The following is a 25,704-nucleotide window of genomic DNA, read 5'->3' as shown; positions in this document are numbered from 1 at the left end:
GCGCGATCTGAAACCTCGTTTCCTCCCCTTCCATGGATCCTGCTCCCTCTGCCGCCTTCCTCCGCACTTCCTCCACGCTTCTTCCTCCTCGAAACCCTAGCCAAACCCCTATCCCTAACCCTTTTCCCACTGCGATCCCTCCCGCCGCAGATCTACCCGCCGCCTTGTCTCTCCTCGAAGACATCACCGCCGTTGCAGAGTCCGCTCTCAAATCCGTCTCCGACTTTCTTTCCCTCTCCCCTTCCTCCCCCGGCGGCTTCATCCACTGCCCGTACGACCGCCACCATTGCATGCCTCCGGAGTCCCTCTTCCGCCACTCCCTCCTCTGCGCCGCCGCCCCTGGTCACCCCTTTCTCGACCTTGGCTTCCTCGACACGCTGCGCTATCCCAGCACGCTCAAGTCCGAGTCTGAGCTCCGGAAGGAGAACCCGTTTGTTCAAACTCTCCCTGATCCAGACGCCGATCTCTGCTTCTCTCTCGATTCCCAGCTCGGGCACCTTGGCTCTAACTTCTTTTACAGAGACTGCCCCGCCGTTGTTACTACACCGGAGCCTGATGCTTCGACTGCGACCTTTACACTCCCTGGAATACTATCCAGGGAGTGCGCCAACTTCGTCTGCGATCGTGAGGGATTAAGTTGGGCTTTCGGGGATGGCAGGATCCTTCCATCGGAGTATTGGGCAATGCGATGTGAAGTGGAGGCGTGGAATGACTTTCCGGTTTCACACTCTTACACAGTACTATGTGTCATCTTGAGCTTGTCTTCGGTTGATGAGGATGGATTGAAGAGGTGGTTGATCTCAAGTTCACCTCAATTTGGTATCGTCATCGACGTTGCCATGAGGGAGCACATATATCTTCTTCTTAAGTTGTGCTTGAGAGCGATTGGAAGAGAAGCTTGTACCTCATTCATGTTACTTTCAAACAAGGAGGGGCTATTTGATCCCAAGTCTCTGACTTTTGAGTGTCCTATACTGGTTAGAAGCTTCTCTTGGATGGTATATCAGATGTCTGTTTTGTATGGGGAGATGAATGCTAAGTTGTTTACAGCTGGAATGCTTAAAGAATCACTATTGCAAACTGGATCTGGCATCTTGATGACCATGTCAGGAGGGAAAATGTTAGAAGAAGGTGGTTCTAGGAATGAAAATAGTGTCTGCGTCAGTGACATAACATGTGAATCTAACAAGCTAGATCTAGCCAATCAAAGGAACCTAGGAAATCCATCCAAAGATGTTACGATTGGCAAAGTCTTTGTTTCTCAAGTTGCTGCTGCAGTGGCTGCATTACATGAGAGGTTCCTATTGGAAGAACATATCAAGTCCCTTCGATTTTCCCAACCGCTCTCCAAGTCTCAGTTGTACGCTTTGTTCTTGCTACTTTCTGTTGTTATTTCATTATAACTTGTTTTTACTAAAGTCTATTCTAGTGATCGACCAGAACTCATTTCTTTCTTGGGTCTGGCATAAGACTTCTTGTGAATATTTTCATGACACATTGAGCACCATGTGTTAGATCAACATTATTTGCATGCTTGACAGCTTGAGATAACCTGTGTTTAGATTCTTCTTTAGTGATAAACACACTTGCTCTTTTGTGGAAAAGAGTTGATAGACAACATAATAGAGGTAATTTATCATGGATACTAAAAGCAAACGTGGAAATCCAAAATAGAAACACTCCAGAAAATAGATTTGAGTAGGATATATGGAGAAATCTTGTGTGCAACTGTGCATGGCAGTCCATTCTCTACATGTTGTCGAGATAGAGGAATATTGAATTCATTGTATCATGAATCTACTGTTCAATTGAGAAAATCTTATACCTGTAGATGACAACAATTTGAACTGGTTCCTTGGGATTTAATGATCCTATTTGGTATGCAATATGGAAAAAGTTTACTAAAAAAATGCAAAGGTTTGCTTAGTAACTTCTTTTAAGGGCAGGAAGTAATGCTTCTCCATTTTGAAACAACTGATTTGGGTTGAAAGAAAAATGAACAATATTTCCTACTTCCTTTGAGAGAGATATTCAAAAGTCTTTGAAGTTAGGAACAACTTACTATGGGAAAGGCCACCATATTTAATCACCAACAGAAAATGGATTTTGTACAATTTTATCATGTTGATTGAGAATTTTTTGTCATGTGACCTTTTCTTTTCATCCTTTTCGATGAGATTTATTGCAAATGATTTTCAATCTTTACTATGCATAAAATAATAAGAAGAAAAGGAGTTAAGCTACAGAATAGAAAAAAAGTTATTCACTACTAATGTCTTCATGAGTCCGAAAATAAATTTTCAAGCTTTTCTCTCTAATATAGAAGAAAGGAATTGCAGGAAAAAGATTTGAAGGTGGAAGGCTAGGTTTTTAATTATTTACACAATGTTGTTATTAGTATCACCATAAGCAAATTCAATGATGATGATTTTTAGAGTGATTGTGCTTATGGACTTGAAGATGCATTTATGAACTCATCAGTACTTGTTATGTACCTATGTTTTTTTGAAGGGTTCTTTTTTTTTCAATTTAATAGATCTATGTTGATATTATATCGATATTACGTCTTCATTGTTTCCTTGCAAACACATTATTGACTTGCTATAGACATTATGGTTATTTTAAAATCATTACTAATATCTCTAATTGTAACCAAAACACATAGAATATAAAAGTATGAATTTAAAAGAACAGATCTCTATACACACACACATGTTTTACCTCCTTGTGGTTCTTCATTCAACATGCATACTAAGTGACAAATATTATTGTTGAGTTTCTTTATGATTATTGTTCTAAAGATATTAACTGTCTTTTTTGTTGAATTCCTTTACATTGCAATGTTATCAAAAAGTTATCTTTTCTAATTTCTTTCAGAATATTGGAACATTCATTTGCTTTAGCTAGAGGTTGTGAAGAACGTGGAAAACGCCCCAACTACCGACCTATTTTAGAGCATGATGGGCTTCTTTGGCATCGTGCACAAAATCAGGTGAATTGCATTTTTCACTTGCAGTCCATTTGTTACATTATAGGTCTATTGGAAATTATTTGAACTAAGGTCTGAATGTCTTATTTATACATCTGCATTGACATGCAATACATTGGATGGTGTGTAATTTAAATTCTCGTTTAGCATGGGTGAAACATTTTCTTTCGAACACGTTTGAATCTCTATCGTTGTGTGAGAACCATCAACATCATGACATGATCTCACGGAACCTTCATCTCATGCACCTTTGACATCACATCACAAGCTCATGGAGCATTGGCATTTCCCATGACAATTCTTTTCCAAAATTGTGTTGAAACCCTAGCTCCTCCCTCTGCGTTAGCTCCTCTTCTTCGTTAAAACTGCACCAAAACCCTAGCTGGCACAGATAAACCCTCATCTCTTACTACTTCTTCCTCTTCTACTCCTTTAGTATTGACATCGTTGTTCTTCCTTGGTTCCTCTTCTCCTTTCCCCTTCTCCTTTGGTACACCTACAACACCATTCAACACTATCTCGAGCAGGCTAGGGACTGAAAGTATGACTTGGCTCAAGATTTCAATCCTTGTAAGTAGGCTTATGTTTCAGAATGATACATTTATATCTTGATTGCAATTTTGTCTTTATATGGATATGTTCTTTGAATGGGCAAATTGGAGTATATTTTTAGTTGATTATCTACAAATCACTAAATCCTAATTCTTGCATGCTTTAATAAATTTTTGCAAAATTGCAAATTTTCTTAGGTAAATACATTGCATTTTTTCTACTTAAAAAAAATAAATTTTACAAATTATCATTCTAAAGTTTTTAAAATTGCATATATGCCATTAGTGAGTTTATATTTCTTGCTATAATAACTTAAAGAATAAAGATTGTAATTGACAATATTGTCCTTTTAACCTTTAACTTCATATGAAAGGCCTTTGAAATCATCATTTTCCCACTTTTTTATTAATTTTTGGTATATTACTTTATTTTGGGATAACATTGAATACTAAAAGAAGATTAAAAGGAAATAAATTGCAAACTAATAAAGAAGGGGGGAAAAGAAAGATGAAATTAAATAATCATCAAGACTGCACTAAGGTCATTTTGGGTATATGATTTTAAAAATCCATCATTAGTTTAATTTGAACTAATGGCCTTTCTTAGAGATTTCTAGACAGAAGAAATATATGTATTGGTAGATTTTGTAATGGCAAATCTGCTATTTCATAATTTAAAATGGGTACGTTAATGATTTTTTTTAAAAAGATGATGTATTTGGCCCATATTATCCTTTCATTACAGTCTACCTCAAACAAGGATGAACAAGGATGAAAGCGTTCCTTAATTTGGATTTGGATTCAACTAACCTATTTTTAACAAAGCAAGTTAAAGTAAAAAGTTGAGATGCTCGATTATAGAAGTGTCTTTCCGTTCCCAAGATGGATTATTCATGTAGAAGTTTATTTGTAACTGTATCATTACTTATAATATGATAGTAAAAAGAGAAATAGTGAACATTTTATTCATAAATTTTTATTCTGTTATGGGAATTTGACTATATTTTACCTCTTTGTGAAGTGATGTATGTCTATGAACTAGTAATTATGTATTGTAAAGGCTACTAAATGATTAGAACATGATGCTTGTTTTTGAATGCCATTTGTACGTAAGATTGACTGCTTATATGAGTACCTGGAGCAATGCTTTTTAGCATTGGGCTTTCTTACAGATATTTGCTATCGTTGCTCGCAATTCTTGTATATATACTGATAATCCTGATCCTTTTTTGATTATTCATAATCTGATCATTTAATATGTATGTATAGGTGGTTTGACATCCTTAATTTGATCTTCAAATTTGTATTTTTCAGGATCTTAAGAAGGTGAAGACAAGAGAAGAGCTGCTAGCTGAGGAAAGAGATTACAAATGAAGAAGAATGTCCTACCGTGGCAAGAAGTCTAAGCGCAATCCAACTGAGGTATGCAGATTAACCAATTTAGTGAAGATGCCATTCAAGACAAATATGTGTACATGAATTAATAACTTCAAAAGATTATAATTATACAATAAACTTCCAAATACAACCTAAATTTGTGTACAATAAACTTCTCTGATGAAAAAATGTAACCAAAATTATGTCAATTTGATGTGACATTTCGTAGATGTAGTTGCTGCTAACTCACTAGACTTCTGCATCAGCAAGACATTCAACAGTGGCTATACATTTAAGTAAGAGAAATGATCTTCACAGGTTATATTAGTTCAAAGTAGTGGAGTGTGTAGGTAAAGAATAACTGCTTGGGTATCTGCAGTACTAAATTTTGTGCCAGCAATGAGGTAGACATTTATTTATTTTCCTCAATGAGGAGTGTGATTACGTGTACGTATTAGCTTCTGAAAAAATGTTTTGAACTCGAAAATACAAAAATATGTAACTGATGATGCAACAAGACCTAGTTGCTACCAACTCAATAAACATACACATCAACAAGAAATTTTATAAGGGAAAGTGCAGTTAAGGAGGAGCAATGTCCTTAACAACTTATATTAGTTTGAAGTAGCAGGAAGTATATGTAAGGAATATAAGGATTCATGAAGTTATATTTCATATTTTATATCTCCTTTCTATCTCTTGTGAAGATCCTATATTCTCTTCAAACCCTAGTTCTCTAGCCTATCACTAGTACCAGTTGAGAACTGATAACAATTAATATCAAAGGCATTCCTTAAGTGGCTTACAAGTTACATCGACTCATAATAGTACTCTATTAAAGCTATGTGGGCTATTGGAGCACCATCAGCGAATACTAAATGAGAACTATGTTTGGTTCACAAAGGAAGACTAGTCCTCTCTTGGCATTGCTGTGCTTCAACATGGATCTATTCTCTTATACCTGGACCTTCATCTACCCCCTCCATTCCCATAGTGTATATTGATACTTGGATAATGACACTCTTAAGTGGAAGCTAGATATTTTTATTAATTATGTGCAAATAATTTTAGAAATAGCCATGTTAAACACTTGAAACCATACTGTGTCAGATACTCATGCTCAAGTCCACGTAAAATAGTTATCATATTTTATACATCGTGCAACTGTGATGACGTAGAGATAAGGATCACCTCAACACAAGTAGTAAAAGGTTCTTACTAGTGGCTTGTGACTGCATTATTAGAAAAAGGTTGTGAAAGGGAGGTGTGCTAGATTTGGGAGGTATGCAGTAAGGTCATGTTATACATATAATTGTTGCAAATCTACCACCCAAGTACTAACTCGGCTATGCTCGTGGGGGCAAATTAAAGTCATGTTATCCATATAAGAGACCACATAATTTAGAAGAGCGAATTCATTGACACATTTAATGATTGTTGAGGATGTGATCCACTCACCTGTGAAGGCAATGGAGTCATAGTGGCAACATACTAGATCTTTAGAATAGGATTTTTTATTAGAGGGAGCATTTGTTTTTTGGGAGGGGTTCTTATGGAGCCATATAAAAGAACAAGATGGGTATTGGAGGCTTCTGCATGTGGTGATAATGAACTTCAGGAAGAAGTCTCTTGTGGGTAATTCATGAGGAGAAGCATATATAGTCAAAATTCCCTTGTGGAAAATATCTCAAACATCGACATGTTTCATAGATCAAACGTTGACATGAGGCTATAACAATGTGGTTGTTTATGGAAGTTGATTCTACGACATTAAGTTTTCGTGTAGAACTAAGGCGTAATCTCATCAACTCATAGAGGAACTTACAAAATTCCTTGTTGAAGAGCTAAAGGGAGTGGGAAACATTTTTATATATATATATATATATATAAAATAGCTAAGAATGAAGAAAATTTAAAAAAATATACATTAGCTAAGAAAGAGGCTAAAAAAGCAGTGAATGAAGCTAAAAATACAACTTTTGAGCAGTTATATCGAAAATTGGATACAAAAGAAGGAGAAAAAGACATTTATAAAATAGCTAAAGTGAGAGAGAGGAAGACAAAAGATATTAGCCAAATAAGATGTATTAAAGATGAATGCAATAGGGTATTAGTAAATGATGGAGAAATAAAAGAGCGGTGGAAGAGGTATTGTCATCAACTTTTTAATGAAGGTGTAGGTGATCAACTTAACTTATGTAATTTAAGCAGGTCAAATGAGTATAGAAATTTAAATTTTTACCGTAGAATTCAAATTTCAGAAGTAGAACAAGCTTTAAACGGAATGAAAAATGGAAAAGCCGTTGGACCAGATGATATCCCGATAGAGGTATGGAAGTGCCTAGGGAAACAAGGTATTGAATGACTTACAAAATTATTTAACATGATATTGAAAACAAAGAAAATGCCAGATCAATGGAGAGTAACTACTCTAATTCCCTTATATAAGAATAAGGGGGATGTACAAAATTGTGCAAATTATAGGGGCATTAAATTAATGAGTCATATCATGAAACTTTGGGAAAGAGTAATAGAAAAACGATTAAGGAAAGAGACTATGGTCACCGAAAATCAATTTGGATTTATGCCTGGTAGGTCGACAATAGAAGCTATACATCTTCTCAGGCAACTAATTGAAAAGTATCGGGGGCAAAAGAAAGATCTACATATGATATTTGTTGATTTAGAAAAAGCTTATGATAGAGTCCCAAGGGAAAATATATGGAGAATTCTAAAAAAGAGGGGTGTTAGCGTAGTATATATTGACTTAATTAAGGATATGCATGAGGAAGTAACGACTAGAGTGAAGACTTCAGGCGGATTAACTGAAGCATTTCCAATAAAGATAGGGTTACATCAAGGGTCAGCTCTAAGTCCTTATCTTTTTACACTAATCATGGATGAACTTACTGGACACATTCAAGATACCGTACCATGGTGCATGTTGTTTGCAGATGATATTGTATTGGTAGATGAGACACGTGAGGGAGTAAATGCTAAATTAGAATCTTGGCGAGAAACACTAGAAGAGAAAGGTTTTAGGCTTAGTAGAGTAAAGACAGAATATATAGAATTTAAGTTTAGCAATATTGAACGTAATGAGACAAGTATTAAAATAGGAGATTATGAGTTGTCTGTAACTGAGAGTTTTAAATATTTAGGATCATTTTTGCAAGCCGATGGAGGGATTGAGAGAGATGTTTTACATAGAATACAAACAGGATGGTTGAAGTGGAGGAGAGCATCAGGTGTTTTATGTGATCGTAAAGTGCCTCTAAAACTTAAAGGAAAGTTCTATAAAACGGCAGTTAGACCTGCCATATTATATGGCGCTGAATGTTGGGCTATGACTCGAGCACATGAGCAAAAGATGAGAGTTGCGGAGATGAGGATGTTAAGATGGATGTGTGGACATACGAAGATGGACAGAATAAGAAATGAGAGCATTAGAGAGAAAGTTGGAGTTGCATCTATTGAGGGAAAACTCCGTGAGACACGTTTAAGGTGGTACGGACATGTACTTAGACGACCGATAAATGCTCCAGTTAGGCGGTGTGAAACTATGACAAATACGCATATCAAACGAGGGCGAGGTAGACCAAAAAAGACTTGGTTAGCAACAATAAAACAAGATAAAATTTATTTAAATATAAATGATGATATAATAGGAGATAGATCTCAATGGCGTAAAAGGATCCATATAGCCGACCCCACTTAGTGGGATAAGGCTTGGTTGTTGTTGTTGTATATATATATATATATATCAACTACATAGCACTAGCATGGCTGCATGGTGGCAGCAGCAGCCAATACAAACAATACAATCAAGTGTGCAATTGGTTGTCCTTGAATTAGTTTGCAATTTTTTTAGTGATGACCTACTAGGCTATAGAATTTGTCTATTGTAACAAAATTGATTGAATGAAAAAGGGATTAATGCTTATTATCCCAAAATTTCTTACTGTGTATCAACTAGCGACTTAGATTTCTCTTGCATATATGCTAGGAGATCCAATTTTTCTTCTTCAATGAGCTTCACGTATCCTTCCTCCGACTTTGATACTGTTGTATCAAATCCTTGCCATATTAGTGGAGGCATTTTAGAGGCTCGAAAAGTTTTCTCTAAGGTCCTGGTTATTTGCATGAACATACATGTGGATGCAAGGGTATAGTACACTACCAAAAATGACTAGCAACTTGACAGGAGATATCCACTATATATAAGCATATCAAGATTCTTCAACTTATTAATGTAGGTCTAAAGGAACTACTGACAATAATCCATTTGTTTGCTTGATGAATATTAGGATCTTGCCTCACTAGATGCATTTATGGTGCTAAGAGTAAGTCATTTGGTAAGTAGAACCTTTTTAGCTCATTCAACAAATCGCACTATGACTCTATAGACTCCTATCAAGCTAGATTTTCTCCTACCTTAAACTATAACTTGCGTCGAGTTGGGCTAACCTACAACCCATCAATGACATGGACCTATGAACTAATAGGATGGCCCTAATACCATGTAATTGAGGGGTAAAGTTCAACTTGGATGATGTTGATATAAATAAATTTCAAATTTTCTAAGAGACAAAGACTCTTCAAATGATTTGAGTTATTTGTGCAATTGTCTCTAATTAGAATCAATTATCCATACGAAGCCACAAAAAGATCACATATTGACAAATTTAAAAAAAGTGAAATGAAATTTAAATCCAATTCAATCCAAGACTAGATCCAAGTTAGATTTAAAGTTACCAAATTAGATTTAAATTGACAAGTCCTAAATCAAAATGGAATTATAAATTTAAAGTTTGGGAGTCTTATCTTCACATTAAGATTGGGTTATTCTTATATGCACAACTATTTTCCCCCTATTTCTTCTAATTAATTTCTCAATTATCCTCTCTCTTATAATAATTCTCCCATTCACGATTATGGATTGAGGTGTCGTGTTAATCAACATAAATGGAATTTGATCGCCTTAACATGCAAGATGCTTAGGCACTGACACTAGATCAATGGATCATGGTGGAAATAAAGATGGGGAGAAGAGAGACCAAGGGAGAGAAGTGTAGCTCGAGGTGGTAGGCACAATCACATAGTAATAGACGATATAAATTGGGGGAGAGGAAAGAGATCAACAAGGGAGATAAGTGTGGAGAGAGAGAGAGAGAGAGAAAGGAATTAAATATAATTCCTAACTTCTTAAAAATACCACTATTGTATTAAATATGATTGGAGTAGACTATTATATATGTATATAAATTTAGTTAAATTTTAAATTGATCTAAAAAAATCCAAAAAGAGTTCAATTTAACCTACTTGTTCTCAATCATCATTTCTCAATGTGTACTCAATGGACTCCACTTGACTATAAACTGACTTTCACTCAATCTTAAAACTCAAAATATTAGTTGGTTTGATTTAGCTTAATTAGTTATATATATTTTTAAAAAAAATAATTTAAAATGCAAAAATTTTAAATATGATAAAATTTGGTGTTTAAAATCTGTGATTTTTTTACTTTTTCTAACTTTTGTGATGTAGGGAGAGATTGCATAAGCAAGTGGTGGGGATATTAAGGTTCGATATGGTTAAGTCGAGTTTCTCTTTTTTGTCTTCTCTTAGCTTTGGTTTGAGTGTTAATGAATAACTAAGGTTTGATACAATGCTTTAATAATAAAATATTTTATTAAACTAAAAAATAATTTATTTTTTTATTATTTTAAATTTATTTTATTAGAATATTATTGAAAATACATGATGATTTAAATAGGTGCGCACTATTAGATTATTTTTTTAAAATGATACAATCCAGTTTAATTTGAAGCTATAAATTTTCTTTAAATTTAAATTTGATTATATTAAAAAAATTAAATTAAAAAAATTAAATTAAAAAAATTCAAATTTGATTAAGTATTATTTAATTGAGTTTCATATTTTTTATATTTTAGAAATTTAATACATAAAATTAAATAAATTTAATTATGAAATCTAAAATATAATATTTTACATTCTATAATAACAATCAAGTTTTATTTTACTAAGTGGGGTCCGCTATATGAATTCTACTACACCATTAGGCTTATCTTCTATATTTAAATAAATTTTATCTTTGCATAAATAAGTCTTTTTGGTCTTCCTCTTTCTTGTTTAATGTGTAGTTGTCATAGTTTCATATCGCCTAACTGAAGTATTTATTAGTTGTCTAATTACTTGTTCGTATGATCTTAAATGCATCTCTCGGAGTTTTCCTTTAATAGATGCAATTTCGACTTTCACTTTAATATTCTTATTTTTTATCCTATCGATTCTCTTATGTTCGCACATTCACTTTGATATTCTTATCTCTGCGATTCTCATATTTTATTTATGTGCTCGAGTCATAGTCCAACATTTAACTTTATATAACATAGTAGGTCTAACCGATGTTTTATAAAACTTCCTTTTAAGTTCTAGAGGTACTTTAAGATCACAAAGAATACTTTATGCTTTTCTCTATTTTAACCAATTCTGTTTATATTCTATGTAAGATATCTTTCTCAACCTCTTCATCCTTTTGTTAAAATAATTCTAAATACTTAAAGATATCAATTATAAGTAAATTGTAATCTTCTATTTTAACAATTGTCTTACCACGTCTAATATTGCTAAATTTAAATTTCATATATTCTGAATTTTCTAAGTTTAAAATCTTTCACTTCTAGTATTTTCCGCAAAGAATCGAGCTTAACATGTACTCCTTCACTTGTCTCATCTACCAAAACAATATCATCTGCAAATAACATGTACCATGGTAGCGTGTTTTGGATGTGTCCATTGAGTTCATCCATGATTTAATGTAAAAAGATATGGACTTAAAGTTGAACTTTAGTATACTTTTGTTATTACATTCTCATACATATCCTTAATTATTTTAATATACGTCACGTTAACACCTTTCTTTTCTTGAATTCTCTAAATAATTTCCTTTAGGACTCTATTATAAGCTTTTTTCTAGATCGATGAATACCATGTGTAAGTCTTGTTTATTTTTTTCAGAGATATTTCAATTAGTTGTCCGAGAAGATGTATAACTTTTATTATTGATCTATCTGATATGAATCCAAATTGATTTTCAATCACCATGTTCTCTTTCTTTAGTGTTTTTTATCACTTTTGTCAAAGTTGCATGCTATGATTCACTTAATGCCCCTATAATTCATACAATTTTGTACATCTTTTTTGTTTTTAAACAGAGGGACTAGAGCTCTTACCCTCCACTAATCAAATATTTTTTATTTTCAACATCATTGAATAACATTGTAAGGCATTCAATATCCTGTTTTCCTAGGCATTTTTATATCGTTATTAGAATATCATTTCGTCCATTCACTTTTCCGTTTTGCATCTCATGTAAAGTCTGTTCTACTTCTAAAGTTTGAATTCTATAATAAAAATTTAAATTACTATACTTCTTTGACCTATTTAAATTACCTAAGTTAAGTTGGTCATCTAAACCTTTATAAAAAAATTGATGAAAATACCTTTCTATCGCTATTTTATTTCCTTATCATTCACTAGTACCCTATTGTATTTATCTTTAATGCATTTTATTTGGGTAAAATCTGTTATTTTTCTCTATCTCACTTTAACTATTCTATAGATGTCCCTTTCCCTTTTTTTTTATATCCAGTTGTTTATATAAGTGTTCAAAAATTTCATTATTGGCTTCACTCATCACTTTCTTGATTACTACATACTTTTTTAAAAGTTTTCTTTATTTTTACAAGTATATAATAATTTATTAATTATTTATTTTTCCTTCACTTTCTCTTGTATTTTTTCGTTCCACTATCAAGATTCTTTACTTGATGGTGCACGTTCTTTTAACTCACAAAGTACGCTTGTGGCCATCATTTTCAAATATAATGCCATCTTATCCAATGTCGTATTTGAGTCACTATTTATTTCTCTTAATAGTCGTGCTCCTACCCTTTTCTTAAATATATTTTTTTCCTGTCCCTTCCACTATTTGATTTTAGGAGTTGTGCATGTCTTCCTTCTATGATTCTATATTTGAGGTGCATATCTAACATTATTAATCTATATTTAATAGTTAAATTTGCTCTAAAAATGATCTTGCAATCTTTATAAATCTTTCTAACTTTTTTCTGACTATAAGAAAGTCAATTTGCCATTTATTGTCCTCATTTTTGAATGTAACTAAGTGTTCTTTTATTTTCTTAAAAAATATATTAGCTATTATAAGGTCATATGTTTTCATAAAATCTAATATAATTTTTTCTTCATTTTTTGTTTCAAAATTATAATTCCCATGCAACCTATCATATTCCTCATTTTTTACTTTTACATGTCCATTTAAATCTCCTCCTATTAAAATCATCTTATTTGATAGAATTTTTTGTACTTCCTCATCTAGATCTTTTAAAATTTATATTTGGTATATTCATTTAATCCTATTTGAGGTGTATATATGTTAATTACATAAATAATTCCTTTGCCACCACTATCTTAAGAGTTGTAATCCTATCTCAATTTTAAACTACTACTACTTTATCATTTAACGAACTATGTACAACAATAGCTACTCAATTTTTTATTTTACTCGTATAACATAACTTGAATCCTAAGTTCTCTTTCATCTTTGCCTTCTCTTCTATCCATTTTTGTAAATATAAAATATTAATTCTTTTTCTAATTATCATATCTACTACCTCTATTGTTTTACAATGAACATTTTTTTGTTCCATGTTTTAACTCTAAGACAATTAATATTCTGTTTATTCTTATGTAACATATGGTGTGAAACCTTTAATATTACATCCAAGTTGTCATGGAAATGTAGCGTTCCTTATCGAGGTATTGTAGTCAGATCCTACAATGCGTTTCTTCTGAGGGACAACCTAACATTAGTACAATAATTTTGCATTCTAAAATTTAAAAAATATAGGATATTTTTTCCACTTTAATAATTTTGATATGAGGAAGAAACAAAACAATTAGAAACTAAATGTTAATAATTTTAAATTTTTTCATTCAAGAGTTTTAGGATTTATAAAAAAAATATAAAATTTTAATCAAATGCTCATAAATAAAGTTTATGCATTTTACATAGATTTAAAAAATATATGTTAATTTAAATAAAATTAGATCCTCAACAATTCAAGATATAGCAATGTAAGCATCTTGAGACTTCAAATTTTAAATTATTGTAATGTTACAAAATTTTGAAGGCAAAGCATGTCCCATTTTTAGAGGAACAAAAACATCTCATGTTCTTGTTTCTCATTTCAACATTCTATTTATAAAAGTTGAATAAATTATAAGGGTAAATCATTTTAAAAGGAAAGAAGTTTATAATTTATAAGTGACTAAATCTAAAAATTAAAAGTTAATTAGATGCAAATATTTTTGAGATCGAGGTAATTAAATTTATCTATAAATATAAACAGAAACAAATATGTATTGTATTAGCAATTAAGTAGTTAACTATAATAAAAAGTTAGTTAGAAGTTATAACTTATATTAATTAAAATACTACAATAATCAAGTTTTATTCCACTAGATGGGGTCGACTATATGGATTGTTTCCATTGTATTTTATCCTTTACTATATCAACTTGTATGGATCCTCTTTCTTTTCTCCTTTAATATGCATATTTGTCATAGTTTCATATTGTCTAATTGGAGCATTTATTGATCATCTAAGTATATGTTCGTACCATCTTAAACGTGTTTCTCAAAGTTTTCCTTCAATAGGTGTAATCTCGACTTTCTCTCTAATGTTCTTATTTCTTATCCTGTTCTTCCTCGTATATCTGCACATCCGTCTTAATATCCTCATCTTTGCGACTCTCATCTTCTGTTCATGTGCTCGAGTTATAATCCAATATTCAACTCTATATAATATAGTAGGTCTAACCGTTATTTTATAGAATTTCTTTTTAACTTTTAAAGGTACTTTATGATCACAAAGAACACCTGACGCTCTCTTTCATTTCAATCCTTATATTCTATATAAGATATCTCTTAATCCCTCAATCATTTTGCAAAAATAATCTTAATATTTAAAACTCTCAGTTTCGTCATCTTTTATCTTAACAATTTCTCATTACATCTAATATTGTTAAACTAAAATTTTATATATTCTGTCTTCACTTTACTAAATCTAAAACAACATAGAGCTTAGATGTATTAAGTGAGTTCATCAATGATCAGTGTAAAAATATAGAGACTTAGAGCTGATTCTTGATGTAGCCCTATTTTTATGAGGAACATTTCGGTTAATCCGCTTGAAGTCTTCACTTTTGTCATTACATCCTTATACATATCCTTAATTATTTAAATATACACTATGCTAACATATTTCTTTTATTGAATTATCCACATAATTTTCTTTAGTACTCTATCATAAGCTTTTTCTAGGTCGACATACTATATATAAGTCTTGTGTCTTCGATAATTTTCAATTAGTTGTCTGAGAAGATGTATAATTTTTATTGTCGATCTTTCAAGCATGAATTCAAATTAATTTTCGATTACTGTAGTCTCCATTCCTCTTTTTTTTTATTACTCTTTCTTAAAGTTTCATAGTATGATTCATTAGTTTAATACCCCTATAATTCGTATAATTTTGCATGTCTCCTTTTTAAATAGAGGGACTAGAGTACTTATCCTCTACTAATCATATATATATATATATATATATATATATAAGTTTCAATATAAATTGTAAGTTGAATAACATCGTAAGCCATTCAATACCTTGCTTTCCTCCGCACTTCCATACCTCTATCAGAATATTATCTGATCCAATTACTTTTACATTTGGTATCCCACTTGAAATTTATTCTACTTTTAAAGTTTGAATTCTATGTTAAAAAATTTAAATTTTTATACTCTATTGATTTACTTAAATTATTGTTGATCATCTAAATCTCTATTAAAAAGTTGTTAAAAATACCTCTTCGGTCACCTAAACCCTAGTGCAACCCTCAAGCTTTTTCATCCGTTCTTGGGACCGACATCGATAGTTTTGAAACTAAAATAGTTATATTATTATTAATAACTCAATTAAATAATGACATCTTACTGAATTGTGCACTTACCTTTCATAAATACTTAAATCACACACCACTTTCCTAAAATACTCTTCCATTTATACACATGTTTGCCCGACCCACCTAAACCACCGAAGTTCATTTAAAATTGCGAAAATAAGTGACGTTTTATAGGATTTCAAAATTACTTTCCTTTGGAAAAGTTGCTTTATTTTTCAAAAACACAGCAGGGTTAATAGGGTATGGAACTAAGATTAAAGAATATGGTCATACTAAAAAAAAAATGAAAAATATATTAGTCTTTGTTTGGATTGAATTTGAGAAGTCCAAGTCCATCAGTGATTTTTGGATAAAACTCACTGATGGTTTTATATGGGTTAGATTTAGAAATTTTGAACATTGTTAGAGTTACGATAGTTGTAAGAATACATAAGTGTTGTCGAGTGAATATAATAAGCGCAAGTTCATTGACTTTTTTATAAAATCACACAAGGTTGAATTTTTTTTATTAAAAAAATTGAGAACATGCTAAATAAGGTGTGTAACCAAGGTCAGAGGAGAGGACATTATTACGCTCAAGAGAGTTTCTAAGAATAGTTTTGGATTGAATTTGATAAATGTAACTCTATTAGTGAGTTTTGGTGAAAACTAAGTATGGTCGTACAATGTCTAGAATGTAAAATTTTCAGTATGGTCAAAGTTAGACAAGTTCTAGAAACACATTGATGCTATTGTTAAGTGAATATGATAAACTTAAGTCCGATAGTGAGTTTGTGCTAAGTATAAACTCACAGTAATGTATCAAGGAAAATAAGGTTTGAGGACATGATTACACTTAGGAGACTCTTAGGAATACATTGGTTATAATTTGAATTTAATTTGATAAGCCTAAGTTCATTAGTGAGTTTTTGGCAAAGTTCACTAACGGTCGTATAATGTTCAGAATCTAAAATTTTCAGTAGGATTAGAGTTAGGTGAGTCTCAAGAACATATTGGTGTAGTTGTTGAGCGAATATGATAGGCCTAAGTTCAGTAGTGAGTTTGTGCCAAATTTACTCAAGGCTGTATAAATTTTAAAAACTCATAGCAACCTATAAAAGATGTGAAACCAAGTTTTGATGGTATGATTACACTCAGAAGATTCTTGAGAATGCATTGATCTTGGTTGGGATTAAATTTAATAAGCCTAAGTCCATTAGCGTGTTTTGGCCAAAATTTATTGATGATAATACAATGCACACAATCCAAATTTTCAACATCGTCTTAGTTAGGAGGTCCTAGGAATACATTGGTAGTGTTGAGTGAATATGACATGTTTAAATCCAACAATGAGTTTGTGTAAAATTTACTCAAGGTCGTATAAATTTTTGAAAACTCACAACAGTCTATCCAGGATATAAAATCAAAGTTGGAGAGTATGATTACATTAAGGAGACTCCTAGGAATGCATTGATACTGGTTAGGATTAAATTTGATAAGCCTAAGTTTATGAGTTTTGACAAAAAAATCACTGAAGATTGTATAATATCTAGAATCAGGGGAGTATTAGAAATACATTAGTGTTATTGTTGAGTGCATATGATAGACCTAACTCTAATAGTGAGTTTACAATAAATTTACTCGAGACTGCAGAAACTTATAGCCTATATAGGTGTAAAACCAAGCTTTGAGGGTATATTTACACCTAGGAGATTTCTAGGAATGTATTGGTCTTGATTTAGATTGAATATGATAAGCCTAAGTCCATTAGTGGATTTAGGCTAATACTAACTAGTTAATAGTGAACTTTGATAAAAAATAGTCGTACAATATCTAAAATTTAAAATTTTTAACATGCTTAGAGACAAGAGAGTTTCAGAAACACAATTAATATTGTTGTTGAGTGAATATGGTAGACATAAGTCCAACAGTGAATGTGTCAAATTTACTCAAGACTGTAGAAATTTTTGAAACTCACAATTGCCTATTCAAGATGTGAAACCAAGGTCGGAGGGCATGGATATAGAAGACTCCTAGGAATTCATTGATCATTGTTTGAATTAAATCTAAGCTTAAGTCCAACAATAAAACTTGGGCAAAACTCACTGATGAACTTAGACTTATTAGATTCAATCCAAATTAAGACCAATGCATTTTTAGGACTCTCTTGAGTGTAATCATACCCTCTAACCTTTGTTTAAAACTCACTGATGGATTTAGGCTTATAAGATTTAATTCAAATCAGGATGAATGTATTCTTGGGATTTTTATGAGTGTAATCATGCTCTCTAACCGTGGTTCTACACCTTATTTAGTTCGTTGTGAGTTTTTGAAAAAATTCAGCTTGTTTCGAAGGAGACAAACAGTAGTTTCAAAATCTTAAATTTTAAATGTGCTTTGGTGACTTGGGTGGGTCAGATAAGCATGTGTACAGATGAAGGGGTATCTTGGAAAAGAGATACGTGATTTGGTAAAATCTGAAAGTATGATACGTGGTTTAGGTATTTGTCAAAGTTGAGTTGCGTTTCAGTAAAATGTGGATTAGATATCAAATTTGTAACACTATAACACGAAGCCTTATCATTCTGGTCAGATTGAAACTTTGCTCACCGATAACAGTGTAGGCCCTTCCCTCTTATTTAATTTCTCCATTACTCTTTCACATCTCTTCTTCCAATTATTCCTCTCCCTACTCTACAGCACACAGCCTTCCTCATTCCTCAATTTTCTTCTCCTCATTGATCACATTCTCACTCTCTTTTATTAATTTTCACCTTCTCTAGTTCCCTCTTCCTCCCCCTTTTCCAACAACAACATCATCACATCCACTTCGTCTTCTTTCTTGCATTAGATTATTCCAAAATCAAAAAGAAAATGGGTGAATCAAAATTTACCTTATCTCAACACTAAGCACTAAAGTCTTGTTTAGAGGAGAGATGTTAAAGTGCGTTGCTCAGCCCACTAAAATCCTAAGAAGGGAAAGATGTTAAGGACAGAAACTCTTGTAAATTAGTTCCAGGAGGTTGTGTAATGTTCATCACTGTTTATTCTATAGACTTCCAAATCCAATATCCACTGTGTTCACAATAAAGTAGGAAAACGTTTCTATAATTTTGCAAAATTTTAGATCAATCTGAACTCGAATAAATCTCCAATTGAATTGAGTGAACTTTATCAAAACTGTCCGCTCAGGAAAAATCAACTGTCATTCAGTTCCTGTTCTAAGAAAGAATTTACAGTGATTCCATTTTGACTTGTACGTGAAACTTTTCCTAGCATATCATTCAGTTACCTCATCGTATGGACAAGAATATCTGTGGATTTAATTGCAAGCTCATATTTGTAGCCAAACAATATGAAAACAATAATATTTTTTCTGAACACATTATTCTTCCAGATTAATAGTCACCCATCTTCTAATATGTAAATAAAATTTGGTTCCTTTGATGCATGATTACAAGTATTAATGTTAAGTTGACTAAGAAGAACTAGTTATTCTCTATGCATCCTGTTTATATATTGAGCTTGCTTTTGGAAATTAGTTGTGGAGACCATATCCATACAACAAATATTTCTAATGCCTAGAATGTTGACCTTGTTTGTTTTCTTGTATTTAGATCTTTTCCTTCAAATTTCTTATTGGACCCTATGTTCGCTTCTGATACATGATAGCAGTGCTCATCTACCTTCATATGCAAGTTTTATTGTAAACCAACAAATTGGTTAATTTTGTCTGTTGATCTTTGATATGTCCTGGAAGGTATTAAGAGACATTATTGAGGAGCACATGGAGGAAATTAATCAAGCAGGAGGCATTGGATACCATGCAGAATTTTCTACTAATACACCAGTTTTCCCAGTCAAACATTTTTCCAACAATGATGCAACTTCAGACCTATGTAGCCCACGGAACAGTGATATTGATCTGTCAGATGCAAGTAGAAACATCAGTCACAACAAGGAATCACAATATCATGATGCTGCTCAAAGTCATCAATCAAATATTAAGTCTCACTCAAAATTGAGATATCAGCAACATGAGCATTGGGTGGAGCAAAATAGGAATACACGTGAAAGACGAAAGGACCACAGTTTTGGCAGCTCCTCTACTCACAAATCCTCATGCAATCATGATAGACATGAAAGGAAGTATGACAATGCATTTTCAACTGGTCGCGAGAATGAGCGGAGTTATTCTGGTTATTTTTCTAGGTTCACAGATCACAGCAGCCAGTCAACCAAAACCTCAAAATCATCTAGTACAAAATATGCTAATACATCAAGAGATAGAAGCACAGAAAAAAGAACTTACGAAACCCATTTGTCAGAGGCAGTGAAACAGGATGCATTTGATGATAGATATGATCCTTCAATTTCATATGATGATTATGATACCAGCTATGCTGATGTTTCTCCAAGCAGGAAATACTGTTCTTCAGATAAGTTTTACAATTCAAGAGATGAGAAATACCATCAGGAACACCGGAGAAATTATAGTTCTTCACGAATGCATAGCAAAGATCACAAGTAAATCAATCAATTCTAGGTGATGTAAGTAATGTTCCAATTTCTTGTATGGTTGGCTTTACTTTTCTCATCTTTGTCATTCATGGTATTGAGTTTTTGTTTCCTTGTGGGACAGTGCAGTACAAATTGAGGAATCATGAATGTTTCCACATCTGTATCCTTCTCCGTATCCTCATTACTGAAGATCACATGTTATCTTTGCTATACTTTTCCTTTATATTTCATTGTGATATTTGAAACCTAATAGACAAGGACTGACATTACGAGTACTAGATTACTTGACTTTTTTTCATCTCTTTTATCTGCTTAATTATAAATCAAGGCAGGATTGGCTTGTTGCAGTTCTAACATGGACAACTAACACAGTGATTCTTTAGGTTTTTTCCAGTTAGTTTTTCATTTTTCATCTAATATAGATGGTTCAACCTGCCAAAGTTCCAGTCCTTAAAACAGCATGCTACCTAAAGTGTTCTGCTTTTTAATAAAGTTCTGCAAGGTTTGGTTATGGGTAAAAAGCCATTGATCATACTGGAAGAGGGTAATCGGATAATTCCTTTGTGTGTGCTAAATTAGTTAATCATGCATTCTTGTTGCATTTTTTGTTTCCCATTCAGAACCTTAATCCTTCATTACATGTTCAATCTGGTCTAAGTATCCTTATATATCTTTGTTGATAAATTTCATGTTATTGGATCTTTTTGTTTTTTTGTGGCACGAATCGTTGAAGTTGCATGCATGACAGGAATGTTGCTGGGAGATCAACTATATATGGATGTGAGGAGGCATATTATGGAGCTTGAGTATAGTTTCTATATGTGACTTCCATATGTGTGCTCTTAAGTTTAGATGACACCTTATTTTCAAGCAATTGTAGAATGTAGTTTCCGTATTGTAATCTTGTGTTTCATTCGAATCTGTTTTAGCTTTAAAATTGTTTCTTCCTGATGAGTGCTAGGGCCCCTCAAACTGGTTGATTTACTATAGCACTCTTACAACAACAAAGTAACAGATGATGAAATACAAGCAAGAGATGAAAAGTTTAAATTTACGTGAAAAATGTAACAGATGGGAAAAAAAAGAAGAGATGAAATGGGTATCTTTGTTTGTTTGGTGGAAACTTATAAATTGAAAAATCAATGGATGTTAACGAATTTACATAATGTTTATCCTTGTTTAGATTGCTTTATCCTTTCAAAAGGTATATATTGATTTCTCATTCCATATTTCGCATCTTCTCAGTCACCATTTTGAATATTTGTTTGTTGATAATTGGACTATTTAACCTGAGTGTTGACAATTTCTGTCATTGTCAATAAAATATTGCTTGCAATGTTGCATCAACCCATGTATATCGATTTGAATCCAGCAAAGTCGCATAGGTACATTTCTTTATGTTATCTATTTATTTATTTTCCAGATGTAAGAAGCATGAGTTGTTGGTGATGGACTAGATATGGCTTATGAATTCGAGGTAACCAACACTCATAATGTCTAAAATATGTATATATTTTTTTCACAAGTAGCTTAACTTTGAAGTAATGCGAAACTTCCATGTTTTTTGATCGCTAGCCATTTTAATCATGATCCTAGAAGAGACCAGGAAAAGTGAAATGTTTGAGAATCCGCCGTTCTGATTCAATTCCCAAGGTTTAACTTAGATAACAGATAAAAAAGATTGTTGTTTCACCCTTTCAAAGATAATGATTTTAGAGACTATTCGATCCGAAATGAGTTTTTGAGATTGATGATTGCATATATAGATCAATCAAGTTTCTTTTTATAGCCTCACTAATTTACACTTTTGAACACACATTAAAAAATAAAAACCTGTTAAAAAAAATAAAAAAAACCCAAAAAAGTCAAATCATGGTTACTAGGGGAGAGAGGTGAATAGCTGTAAATTGAAATTGACAACCTTTAACTTCAAAATTAATGTTAATTGCATAATGAAAATGTAAATACAATAATGAGAATAAAAGCAATGCTAATACTTCAATTCTACATTATTTAGAAATTTTAATTCCTCCTACATGACTTATGACTCATAAAATGTGTTAATTTTGGAACTTCAACTATACTTTCTCCTTTTCTTGATTAACGTGTTAGAACTTTTAGATCTCAAGTTGATAAAGGATTTAAATTATATGTTTGATTTGTATGTCTAAATGTAGACATTTAGATATTACACACATGTACATGATGGTTCAACATCTACGAAAGATCAGAAAAGGATGATATGAGACATCTGAGAGACTGCAAGATGAGGAATATTAGAGATAGTCGTTTGAAAGTAGAGTATGCAAGTAGAGCAAGAAGGATGATATGAGAAGGAAGCCAAAAGGTTTAGTGCATTTGATGGATGAGAAGTTTAACAAGAGAATGTCTCATGGAAGAAGACAACTATTAGTGAGATGAGAGTTAAGAGAAATTATACTTGGGCATGAGAACTCAATTTAAGCAAAATTGGCCATTAGATAATCTAGAGTCAATTTACTAGTTGATTGAGATAGTTGATTCAATTTATTAGTTGATTGAGATAGTTGATTGGTGCAATCGACTCAAAAAATTTACTGTATATTTGTTTTTGATCATGCATTCGATTGATTGTGCATGAGTAGTAGACTATCCAATTGACTTGTGTAGTTAAGAAACATAGATATCATATTTTCGTTGGCCAATTGATTGATTATTTGTGATTAGTTGACCTATGCAGGTGTTATCCAAGGAATCGTAGGAATTAATCGCAATCTGCAAGATTTGATCAAGACCAGTTGATTGATGATTCCTAGATGAAGCAGTCGTCATAGAAATCAATCATAATTTATCGAAATCGGTCAACTAATGGCTGCCAAGTTAGCAAGACTATGTGAAGATTTTATTGTGTGGAGGAGTCTATAAGAGGGTTCATTTTTATTGTTATTTTGTTGAGCCTTCCTGCTAAATCCTAGAATTTTGTTGTATGCTTTCTAAGCTTTCCTTAAAAATTCTATAACAGGATTCCTTCGACATTTTATCGAAGAGGAGAAACATAGAGGATTTTGAAAGTGATCCACTTAAAGGATCATACACTATGGACTAGGAGTTTGGGGTTATCAAACTAGGTTATATCACCTATGTCATGTATTGTATATGCTTGTTTGTTTTCAATTATTTCTGTTGCTAAGATCACAACGAGAGAAAAATTAATTTTTATTTGTAGATAGTATTCACCCTATCCCTCTAGTGCTCATGTTCACCTCACATCACCATTTGGATCAACATGGAAAACCCTCTAACAAAACTTTCTTACAATAAGAAAAAAATAGGTTAACTTGCATAAACTAGAACAACAATAAGACTAATATATATACAATACTTTTACTCTATTTGTCCATCTATAAGCAATCCATGAGTACCAGTTGATGTGGCAAATTGATCCAGTATTTTTTTAAATATTTTTTTGGATTTAGGATTTAGAGATGAGATTTTGTTTAAATTTGATTTTCAATTCTCACATAAAGGAAGTGAGAGATGGATGAGTATGAATGTGGAGCACTTAGATATTTATGGTAGCCTTTCCATTCACTTTGACATGACCCTTTTGCTTATTTATTTATAGCCTCTGAGTTTTATTTTTCAAACAAACTGCAAATTGCTATTTTGTGCAAGCCCAATGGGTTGCTCCTTTTTTCAATCGACTAATTTCGTGATCACATAAGCTTTTGCTTGGCAACATATGCTTCCATCAATTCAATCTGCTTCTAGTTGATTGTTCTACCTGCAAAAGATACTCCAATAGGTTCACTTGATTCTAGACGATTGAATTGCTTTATCACGTAAGAAATCTAATGGATGTTGTTTTTCTTTGCCAAATCAACAATCTTCTTTTGGTTTCAACTGAACTAGTTTGTCAAATGAACTCCCCTTAGTCGATTGCCCAATTGCGATGTCACTCCAAATATAAAAATTCTATTTATAAGTAGAAAATCTTGGTTGACTCCCTACTTGAATATATTGCTATCCTCTAGTTGGTTGGATTAGTGACTTCAAACAAACTATGGTTGAGTTGTTCAAAGGAAAAGGTGAAGAAGACAAATCATTGCAAGTGCAGCTGATTATGATGTATGTATTATTTGTGATAGTAGTAGTGTTAATCTTACATGTCAGGTTTTCAATTGGGTTGTAGACTTTGGTGCTTCATATCATGTCGCTTTCTATCATAATGTCTTCACCTATACTAGTCAGTTTGGTTTTGTGAAGATGGGGAATGATGTAGAGTACAAGATTGTTAGCATAGGATATGCTTCTTTCAATACAAACACCACTTGCATAGTTCTATCGAAAAACTAAGGCACGATTCTGATATTTGCCTTAATTTTATTTATGCTAGTATGTTCGAAGATGAGGATTATCGCAATCACTTTAGTGAAAGAAGCATGGAAGCTCACAAAGGGGTTTTGGTTAGTTGGTTGAGGCAAAAAAAAAAAAAATGCAATTCCTAATGTGGCAATAGCTCATTCTTGTGGGTTAGAAGTGAATGCAGTCGAAGACTCTTCTATTCAACTCTGGCATGGCTTGGTCACTTGAGTTAGAATGGTTTGTGTATTAGAGGTCTAAACTTGATAGGAAAACAAAGTAGTGCATCTTTATTATGTTATTTTTGAGAGGTGTCCTAAAAACAATCGTCTTAAATATTATCTTATTTATTTGATAAATAAAATTTACTATTTGAGTGTTCATTCTATATGTATATGATTTGATCTTAAACTTAATTAATGAAGTCCATAATAAAAAATATAGCACGAGAGAAATTATAATTGTATTACAATTAGTAAGTATTTCATCATGTGTAATTATGTATGTATTAAAATCTTTCCTAGTCAATGAATTGATGAGATTGAACATCATCAATTTTATGAGACTAGCACATGTTATATTTCTTGGTTTATTCAAGCAGTCGATCATCGATGGCTGGAAACATAGGGATGTTGAGAGTTAACATATGGATGCTAGTTAAGGGTAATTGGTTCATTAGATGTGACCTGCTATGAGACTTTATGTTAAATATGTCAATGAAGATCTCATTGCAATTCGAATGTAAATTTCTTTAGACTTGAGGTATTAAAGTCATCTTGGTTATGGAGGCTTACATTTTGACATCTTAGCAAAACATATTCTAAGAGGTGTAGATCAACATGCTTGAATGTGTTTGAATAACCCACAGATGATTCATCATTTC

At 32.3% G+C, this 25,704-nt stretch overlaps 1 protein-coding gene across 1 annotated transcript; it reads left to right on the top strand.

Moving 5' to 3' along the window:
- Positions 1–7: 7 nt before the first annotated feature.
- LOC141845829 (U11/U12 small nuclear ribonucleoprotein 48 kDa protein) lies at positions 8–20,703 on the top strand. The gene is given in 5 exon segments (XM_074733832.1): positions 8–1,360; positions 2,878–2,992; positions 4,855–4,962; positions 19,720–20,510; positions 20,602–20,703. Coding segments are annotated over 4 exon segments (2,322 nt in total). The 5' UTR covers positions 8–32; the 3' UTR covers positions 20,491–20,510; positions 20,602–20,703.
- The last annotated feature ends 5,001 nt before the right edge of the window (positions 20,704–25,704 follow it).

This window comes from Curcuma longa, chromosome 15 (assembly GCF_044706935.1).
Source record: "Curcuma longa cultivar G26 ecotype Majalengka, Jawa Barat chromosome 15, ITB_CL_G26_1.1, whole genome shotgun sequence".
In the NCBI taxonomy this organism is placed as follows: Eukaryota; Viridiplantae; Streptophyta; class Magnoliopsida; order Zingiberales; family Zingiberaceae; genus Curcuma; species Curcuma longa.
The sequence above is the reverse complement of the archived record's forward strand: the minus strand, read 5'-3'. Positions and strand labels throughout refer to the sequence as shown.